At 38.3% G+C, this 10,088-nt stretch overlaps 1 protein-coding gene across 1 annotated transcript; it reads right to left on the minus strand.

Annotated features, from left to right (window-relative positions):
* Window positions 1-525: 525 nt before the first annotated feature.
* Window positions 526-9,738, minus strand: LOC131149412 (uncharacterized). The gene is made up of 7 exons (XM_058099839.1): window positions 9,162-9,738; window positions 8,631-8,872; window positions 8,448-8,544; window positions 1,525-1,708; window positions 1,352-1,433; window positions 1,179-1,230; window positions 526-1,069 (listed from the first exon to the last, which is right to left on the minus strand). Exons 1-7 carry the CDS (start codon window positions 9,594-9,596, stop codon window positions 998-1,000), a joined length of 1,164 nt encoding a protein of 387 aa, XP_057955822.1. The 5' UTR covers window positions 9,597-9,738; the 3' UTR covers window positions 526-997.
* Window positions 9,739-10,088: the final 350 nt, after the last annotated feature.

Here is a 10,088-nt window from a genome sequence, read left to right on the forward strand (position 1 = left end):
AGTTTTTTTTTTCCCCAAAGAAATTTTGGAATAAATGTCTATTATGCGCCTTTTGGGCATTTTCTAAAGATTTCAAGTTTCTTAAGGTGAGTTTTTAATGCAAATTAGTGGTTCTCCCACAAAAAAATATAAAATAAAATAAATAAAACTTTTCAAGGTTTAAGAAAAAAAAAGGATACTTTTCAGTGTAATCCAATGAAGTAGCTTGAGAGCAGAAAAATGTATTATTTTTTAACTTAAATTTGGTTTCAAGACGATGCTTTTATGGGGAGTTTATTGAAAATCAATTTTTTTTCAACAAAATAGAGATTTTTCAGCTAGAAGGCTTCAATTGTTTGATTAATGAAATTTTTTAACTAAAAATTTTCGATTAATTGACCGAATTCACCGAACCAACCAAATGCTCACCCCTAATCTGGTTTAAAGCTACCCCACAAAAAAGTCAAAGAAATATTTTGGTTTATTAGTTAACTTCATCTTGGGTTATTGAATTATAAGAAAATGGATCCACCATGAAGAAGAAAATATAAAATTTCATGCAGATATAGTATTCTCATCGTGAGATTTGAAAAGTCCTTTCCGTCTATTCCGTTGAAATAATACAATTTCAGTGAAATAACACAGCTGTTTGCCAATCCGAATCCCCTACCTTGATATTTTGGAGAAGGCTCAAATATCACAGCAAATCCTATAAAAAGCATTACACAAAATAAGTTAAGGCAACCCGAGTACACGAGCAAATTTAGATGATGAGACGAATTTTGGTCAGCAACTAGAACGGCTCTCGCAGTCGACTTCCATTGGAAAAGACAGGAAACCATGTGATCGCTGCCTATACAGCCTATTAACAAGATCAGGACTGCGTTACTTGTACTAGTTGCCTTCTTGTTGGAATTGCATGAGAAGGCTGAACACTTCCTTGCGTGAATTGAAGAAATCCCTATGTTTCGAGGCAGAGGGAGGCTGTGCTCGATTAAACGTGTACTTCAAACCAACATCATTTAGGAGGCCTATTCAAAGTCGCGTTCTCATTTTCCATGGATATGACACAAGCAAGCCTGTGATATACCTGCAACACCAAATTTGAGATTTAACTCTCTTTTTCTTTGACAAATGGAAATGCATTCAAGATTAATTTTACAAGTCCGGCTAGACCACATTGCAGACAGCACATATACCTCAGAAAGCTTCTCAGTCTTATCCTGCTTATTTGTAGATGACGCCTCATACCTGTATATCAGAGTAAACATTGCCTGTCATCCTCTATTAAGTTTCCAAGATGACCAGAAAAGAAACATGATATTAACACTGCACAACATAGAGTCATCTTCTGTCTGTTAAACTTTCTTACCAGTCACGAGGAATTCCAGCTTTGTCTCGAGCTGAATAATTAAATGGCCCTTTTAACTCTACATTGTACTCTTTCAAAAGCTCTACATGAATTTAAAAAATAACATGAGAATAGAATTTAATAATAAATGCGCACGTGTTCTCTGAGCACAGGACATCAAAGGAGCCTCAGACCTCTAAATGTGGAGCACGGGGCACGGTCCATCTTCTGACAGACCAAGATAAACCAATGAACACCAACCGCCACGTGTGCAACCTCCTCATTGGCAATCCTGGCCACAAGGTTTGATGTTCTACAATCTCCAAAGCCTATCAATTTTTGCACTAGCCGTGGCCCAGCATCAAGCCCTCTAGCCTCCTATACGACTAACAAAAGAGAATTGTGATTACAATTCATGCATATGACAATATCGAAGTCAATACGAGGGGAATGAGCTTTTTTTTTATTTGTGTTGGCGCTCGCGTGGGGGTGGGGGGTGGATGTCATGATTCCCTTCCTTCTCTATTTTCTAAAGAGTACTGCTTCCCAACTTTCTTGAATGTATTTTAAAGTATTTATTATGAGAACACATGCCAAACAAAAAGCAAATAAAAAGGAAAAATGAATGAATGCTGCATAAGGTACAACCCAAACTAACCATGTCATAATATATATATATATATATATATATATATAGCACTTATCCATTGTGATTTTCGTCATCCAAAGAAAGTAGAGTTAATTAACATTTACCTGAGGATTACAAGGAATAGCAACCATAAAAAATGGGTCTGGTAGAAACAAAAGAGAAATTACATAAATTGGTAGAAAATGATTCATGTAACCGATCCCATCTAATAGGATTTAAGGCTTGGTTTGTTGTATTGATTGTTTAAAAACAAAGGAGGAAAGGAGATTGAATTCCTAAAGGATAAAAATGGAGGCATTGTTTCTGTAGCAAGTAGCAATTGTTTGAAGAGAAACTCAAAACACATTTAGACTGCATGGTTCAAAGAACACTCAGCGAGTAAGTACCATTCAAATACATATAAAAACTGAATACAGCAAAAAGGAAGATCAACACTATATTGTCTTTTTTTTTTTTTCTCTTTAATAATTTTTAAAATTTGATATATGTTGGCTCACAACCTAACAGTTTAAACTTTTAGGTAAAGTGGTAATTTAATATGGTATCATATCTGGTTACTAGAAAGTCTTAGGTTCTAGTCTAATTGCTCGTGTTTATTGTGTAGTATTTAAAAAAAAAAATTGTGTTTCCTATCATGGGTGTTATTTGGGTTTTACCTCTTCACGTGCTGTCGGTTTACACGTGCGGAAGAGTGTTAAAACTTGATATACATTGTTGGCCCACAACCTAATAGTTTAAGTTTTTAGGTAAAGTGGTAATCTAATAATAATAACCAGAAATGCTCCAACAACAGAAAATCCTTAACACATTAAAAACAAGGATACAAATTTCTCGAGGTGCGTGTTCAAAAAATATGTTTTATTTATTTATTTATTATGGCTTTTATCACAGTCATTGGATTGTCTCTAAATCCAACGGTTGTGTGGCATCATATATATGTTTGTAAGTCATGGGAAAAAGAGTATATTGCTTGTCATTTTGTACAAGGAGAGTTAGAGGGGACTTTCTCTCCATGAAGATTTTTTTCTTCACCGGTTTGACAGGTGAAGGGGTGTATAGGGGATCTGGGATCGGGGAGAGTCTGATCAAATCATGTACTGCCATCGTTTCATAGTGAATTTTTCTCCAGGTGCACGCTTCATGAACATAGGCAATCTTACCGAACCATGTAAAATCTCTCGTCTACATTTCTTCTATGAATGTTCTTTGTGCTATTTATTTTGTTGATCGGAAGATTAAAATCGCTGCGCATCAACAAGTGGTATCAGAGCACGGTTTCGATTGGGTGCAAATCTGATAGATCAAATCAGATCGAAAGAAATTTTTTGGATAGTTTTTCCGCGGGAGTGCTCAAGATCAAAGCAATTTGTTCAGATCGAATTGAGGTACGCGGATTCAGATTAGATGCCGGAAAATTATTCCGAAATTTTTTCAATTGAAGGAGGATCATTTTTCAATTGAAGGTGTGAAAAAAAAAAATCAGAAGAAAAAAAAAATTTCACAGATGAAGAACATAATGAACAGTGCCAGAATTGGGTGACCAACCCAAATTCAGAATTGGGTCAGGTACGGAATGCAACAGGTTGACACGCGGGTCAAGAGGCTGGGTTGCAGGTCGGATCCAAGCGGAACCTGCCGGGTCAAGGCACGGGTCAGCATCCAAGTCGGCTAGAACACGTGCAGTGGATCAGGGATCCGGGACAAGCGGAACGATTCGGGTTGAGGCACAGATCCTCCCCGTGGAGGGCTGACGTCACGCTGATGTTATCCTGACAAGTGCTGGTGTCAGAGGAGAGAGAAAAAAAAAAGGAGAGAAAAAAAATATTTAAATGGCAAGTACATCAACGGCCAAGTTCGAGATGGAGTCTTTTAATGGAAAAAATAATTTCAATTTGTGGCAGAGCAATGTGAAGGATGTGTTGGTCCAATAGGGACTGATTAAAGCATTGTATAGGAAAGACAAGAAGCCAAAAACCATGTCAGATGATCAGTGGGAGGAGTTGAAAATGAAAGCGGTAAGTACCATTCGCTTAAGTTTAGCTCCAGAAATTAAATACAGTGTGTTGAATGAAACATCACCAACTGAGCTTTGGAAAAAATTGGAGAATATTTATATGTCCAAGTCCTTAGTTAATAGATTGTATTTGAAGAAATAGTTGTATCAGTTGAGGATGGCTGAGGGCATAGAAGTCAGAGACCACCTCAATAATTTCAATAAAATAATCACACAGTTGCTGAGTATTGAGGTAAAAATTGAGGAAGATAAAACACTAATTCTGTTGTATTCACTTCCTCGTTCACTTGATACTTTGAAAACCACACTACTGCTAGGTAAGGAGACTTTTATAGTTGATGAGATGACTAGTGTCATTCTGGACAGTGAGAATTTTCACAAACCAGATTATTCAGGACATGGAGAAGGGTTGGTGGCTAAGGGCAAGGGTGAGTCTAGCCAACAGCAGGGCAGGAGTTCTAACAGGGGTAATTGGAATCGAGGGAAATCTCGATCCAAGTCCAAGGATAAGAATGGGAATTTGAGGAGTGGTTGTTTTTATTGTGGGAAAGAAAGGCATATGAAGAAGTACTGTCTAAGGAGGAAAAGAGATTTAAAGGAAAAGAACAGGAAGAAAACTGAGCAGGCTACTATAGTGGAGAGCAGTTCATTAGTTTTTGACGGGGATCTTTTGGCTGTTACTACAGATTCTAGTTACTTAGCCGATACCTAGACTTTGGATTCGACGTGCTCATATCATATGTCTCCATACAAGGACTGATTTGACTCCTATGAACCAATCTCTGGGGGACGGTGTTGATGGGTAATGATACTTCCTGAGGTATTCTTGGTATTGGAACGGTCAAAATCAGGATGTTTGATGGTGTGGTTAGAACCATCAGGGATGTGAGGCATGTTCTAGATTTGAAAAAGAATCTTATTTCCTTGGGCTCTTTGGACAGTAATGATTTCTCTTTTTCAGCTAGGGATGGTGTGCTGAAAGTGGATAGAGGTTCACTAGTAATAATAAAGGGTCATCTGAGGAACAAATTTGTACACTCTGGTTGGTAGCACAGTGACAGGTAGAGCTGCAACTAGTACCTGTTTAGATACAAATACAGATGATACTACTCTGTGGCATATAAGGCTGGGTCACATGAGTGAGCGGGGTTTGCAAGAGCTGTACAGGCGGAACTTACTAGGAGATAATTCTTGTTGTAAGCTTAAGTTTTGTAAATACTGTTTGTTTGGTAAACAGCGCAGGGTGAGTTTCAGAACAAGAAAGCATACGAGCAAGGAGGTGTTGGAGTACATTCATTCAGATGTATGGGGTCCAATACAGGTATAGTCTCACAGTAGTGTTATTTATTTTGTCTCATTTATTGATGACTTTTTCAGGAAAGTCTGGGTGTATTTTCTAAAGCAAAGGAGTAAGGTATTCAGTAAGTTCAGAGAATGGAAAACTCAGGTAGAGAAACAAACAAGAAAACAAGTGAAGTTTCTGAGATATGACAATGGACTGGAGTACAAAAACAACCAGTTAATTGACTTCTATAAGGAAGAGGGAATCACTAGGCACTATATAGTTCCACAAGGGCCACAGTAGAATGGGGTGGCTGAAAGAATGAACAGAACATTACTAGAGAGGGCAAGATGTATGAGGATTCAGGCTAATCTGCCTAAGTCATTCTGGGCAAAAGCAGTGAGTATGGCATGCTACCTGGTAAACAGGTCTCCTTCTGCAACTATTGACGCAAAAATTCCTGAGGAGGTATGGACAAGTAAGCTAGTAGATTACTCTGTGTTGAGAATATTTGGTTGTCCATCGTATGTGCATGTGCAGGAACAGGAAAGATCAAAGTTGGACTCTAAGTCCAAACCGTGTGTATTTCTTGGTTTCCAAGAAGGAGTGAAGGGATATCGGTTGTGGAACCCTATGGCATGGAAGGTGGTCATTAGTAGGGATGTGATCTACGATGAGAAAGCCATGTTGAAGGAGAATGCTGATAAGAAGGTGGAGTTTGATTCAGCGAGAGTACCTATTCAGGTGGAGCTGGACAGTATTCAGAATTCAGGTATGGGTAATACTCAAACTACTATTGTTGATTCTGTTGCACAGGATACAGTGAGACAGGCTACAGTTCCTTAGGAAATTTCTTAGACAGGTGATAGACATAAGCCTACAGTGCTAACCACTGACAGAGAAAAGAGGAATGTTAAGCCTCCAGTCAGGTATGGGTTTGAGGACTTAGCTACATTTGTTCCGATTACTAGTAGTGGAGATCCTTCTGATTTTCAGGAAGCAGTTCAGAATTCTGAACAAGATAGTTGGCTTGGAGCCATGGTTGAGGAGATGGAGTCTCTTCATAAGAATAACACTTGGGGTGTTGGTTCAAAAGCCCAAGAACAGGAAGCTGATTGGTTGTAAGTGAGTTTTCAGAAAGAAAGAGCCTACTTTATAATCATAAGGGATAAAATATAAGGTTAGGTTAGTAGAAAAAGAATACAAACAGGAAAAAGGTATAGATTATAATGAAATCTTTTCTCCTGTTGTTAAGCATGCTTCTATTAGATCCTTGTTAGCATTGGTTGCCATGCATGATTCCGATTTGGAACAAATGGATGTAAAGACAGCTTTCCTTCATGGTGAGTTGGAGAAAGATATCTTTATGGAGCAACCGGAGGGGTTTGTGAAACAAGGTAAAGAACACCTAATATGTAAGTTGAATAGGTCTCTTTATGGTTTAAAGCAATCCCCTAGGCAATGATATAAGAGGTTTGATTCTTATATGTTGAGGATTGGGTATGTTGAAAGAAGTTATGACAGTTGTGTCTACTTCAGATTGCTCAACAGTTGTGTATATGTGATCCTTATGCTATATGTGGATGACATGTTGATTGCCTCTAACAGTACTGATGAGTTGAATGTGTTGAAAGCCAGGTTACAGGATGAGTTTGAGATGAAGGATCTTGGTACAGCTAAAAAGATCCTTGGCATGAAAATCAGGAGGGACAGACAACAGAAAAAGTTGTAGTTGTCACAGGGTAAATATATTAAGAAGGTGTTGGAAAGGTTTAATATGGATAAGGCTAAACCGGTAAGTACACCTCTAGCTGCTCATTTTCAGTTGTCTGCTAAACTGTATCCTTCTACTAATGAGGATAAGTCAGATATGGTTAGTGTGCCTTATGTCAGTGCAGTAGGGAGTCTGATGGATGCTATAGGGAGTCTGATGGATGCTATGGTATGTAGTAGACCAGACTTGTCATATGCAGTTAGTTTGGTAAGCAAATATATGACTAATCCAGGTATAATGCATTGGAATGCGGTGAAATGGATTTTTAGATATTTGCATGACACTTTTGATTATGGTATCTTATTTGAAAGTACTGATGATTGTAATGTTCAGGGTTATGTGGACTCCTATTATGTAGGTGATTTGAATAAGAGGAGGTCTACTTCTGACTTCATTTTTACCATGGCTGGTAGTTTCATTAGTTGGAAGGCTATGTTGCAACCTACTATAGTTTTGTCTACTACAGAAGCTGAACACATAGCTTTGGCAGAGGCAGGTAAGGAGGCTTTGTGGTTAATTGGACTGATTCAGGAACTTGGTGTTATACAGGATAGGTTACACGTACTCTGTGATAGTTAGAGTGTGATTCACTTGGTAATGAATCAGGTTTACCACTCTCGCACGAAGCATATTGACATGCGGTACCATGCAGTTAGAGGTTGGGTTGAAAGTGGTAAGTTCCAGTTATTGAAGATCCATACAGATGGAAATGCTGCAGATATGCTCACGAAACTCGTTACATTAGCTAAGTTCAAGCACTGTCTAGACTTAGTTAATGTAGTCTCTTGTTGATTATTGTCAGAGCATCCCAAAGTGTGGGGATGAAATGTTGTGCTTGGCTATGATTAAAAACCAAGGTGGAGATTGTTAAAAAAATATATATTTTATTTAATTATTTATTGTGACTTTTATCAGAGTCATTGGATCGTCTCTAAATCCACAGTTGTGTGGTGTCATATATATGTTTGTAAGTCATGGGAAAAAGAGTATATTACTTGTCATTTTGTGTAAGGAGAGTTAGAGGGGACTTTCTCTTTAGGAAGATTTTTTCTTCACTGGTTTGACAGGTGAAGGGGTGTAAAGGGGGTCTGGGATTGGGGAGACTCTAATCAGATTTTGTACTGTCATCGTTTCATAATGGATTTTTCTCCAAGTACACGCTCCGTGAATATGCTCTTACCGAACCACGTAAAATCTCTCATCTACATTTTTTCTGTGAATGTTCTTTGTGTTATTTATTTTGTTGATCGAAAGATTAAAATTACTGTGCGTCAACAGTGCGAAATGAAAATACAGGCAAGGAAAAAGAGCTAGCAATCTCCCAAGAAAAATCAGCAAAGTTTTGCATCAAACCAGTTAGAAAAATATTTCACAGTAAGAAAAAAAGCAGGAAAGAACCTGGACAAGAGGAATTGCAGCCAAACGTGCAGCAACATTGTCAGATGATTTTTCACACTCCCTCCAAAGCAAATTATGAGCAGGCATATCACCATACCTGATTTTAGGGGAACAAGTGAGTCTTAAAGAGCCATTCATACTAACAGGAACATATTACGATACCCAATTAACAGCTTTCCTCACTTGAAACCCAGCTCAGCTAATCTCTGTGAGCACCATGCAAAATGACGGCTCTCATCATCAGCAACATGAGCAAAATCAGCAAAGAAACCCTCCCCAAGAATATCACAGTATGGTGAAAACCGAACAACGGTATCCCACGCCAAATCAATCGCATTTAGCTCCACATGGGCAAGATTATGGAGCATATAAGCATTAAGAGGTAATTTCGAGTTTTTGGGAGCTGGAATTTCCTTCGGGGAAACCTGAATTTTACCCCCAAAAAAAAAACCAGAAATTAGCACACCCACAATTCTGCTTCAGAGGTTAATAAACAGTCCAGAAGGCAATTGTGGTTCTACAAAAGCCAATTTAACGAAACTCAACAAGCCCACTTATGATTTTGGGAATGATCAAACAAAATAACAAATTTTAAAAAAATAATAATAAAACAAAAAAAGAGATTTCCAATTAGTTCCAGAGTAGCCCAATAATCGGCAGATTCCAAGTAGATCGGAACCAACAAGGATTTGAATTGATAATCAGAAAGCGTACCAGTTTTGGCTCGGGTGGACGAGCAGGGCGAGCAGGCGGCTTCGAAATTCCGACGGGGAGAGTGTCGCGACGCCACCTCGAGTAAGCCTGATGAGAAAGCTTCGATTTGGAAAGAGGATCGGCCGTGGAAAGAACCAGAGTTCCGAGCTCTGCTAGAGAAGAAGCCGTTGCCATTGGACCTTCATTGATCTCGATTGGTTGGGGTTCCGGACCACTGGATCCCCAAACCCGATTCTCGTTGAGAGAACTCTCTCTCCAGCTATGAAGACCAGACCATGGGGAGTACTGTAAAGAAGAAGAAGAAGGAGAAGAAGAAGAATAAGAAGAAAAAGAAGAGGAGAAGGACTTCGCTTTGAAGCTAGATGGTGGCGAAGGCGAACAACAGGGGCATCTTAGCAGGGTGGAGAGCATGACTTTGAGTTGTAGCCGATGCATTTCGCAAGGGGAAAGCTTCTCTATTGTGCTTTCTCACTTAGGGGCTTATCTCTTCACATGGCCATTGCCAGGTTAAAACGAGCTCTCCATTATTTTTCAGTCTAGGAAGCTAAAAGAAACTTTTAACACTGCGTTCGACCAGAGAGAAGTGCAAAGAGGATAAAAATAAAAGAACGAGAAGATAATGAATTTGTTTAATACAAACTAATGAAAACTACCATATGTGACTTACTAAACTTTGAATTGTATTTTTACAATTCTTATGCTTCAAAACATTCTCTCCAATCATAATGTTACTTATTTTCAAAAAACTTTTGTCAACCTTGAACACACTTTGACTTATTACACTATTAGAATCATGCTTTTCAATCACGAGTTTTTTACAAGTCGTAACCATCTCTTCTTCTTCTTCGTTTTCTCAGTTATATTTTTCTAGTTTTGAAGATCCAGTGGATTAATTTCAATAATTAAAACAAAAATATTTTTAATCTA

The sequence above is a fragment of the Malania oleifera genome, chromosome 2 (assembly GCF_029873635.1).
Source record: "Malania oleifera isolate guangnan ecotype guangnan chromosome 2, ASM2987363v1, whole genome shotgun sequence".
In the NCBI taxonomy this organism is placed as follows: domain Eukaryota; kingdom Viridiplantae; phylum Streptophyta; class Magnoliopsida; order Santalales; family Ximeniaceae; genus Malania; species Malania oleifera.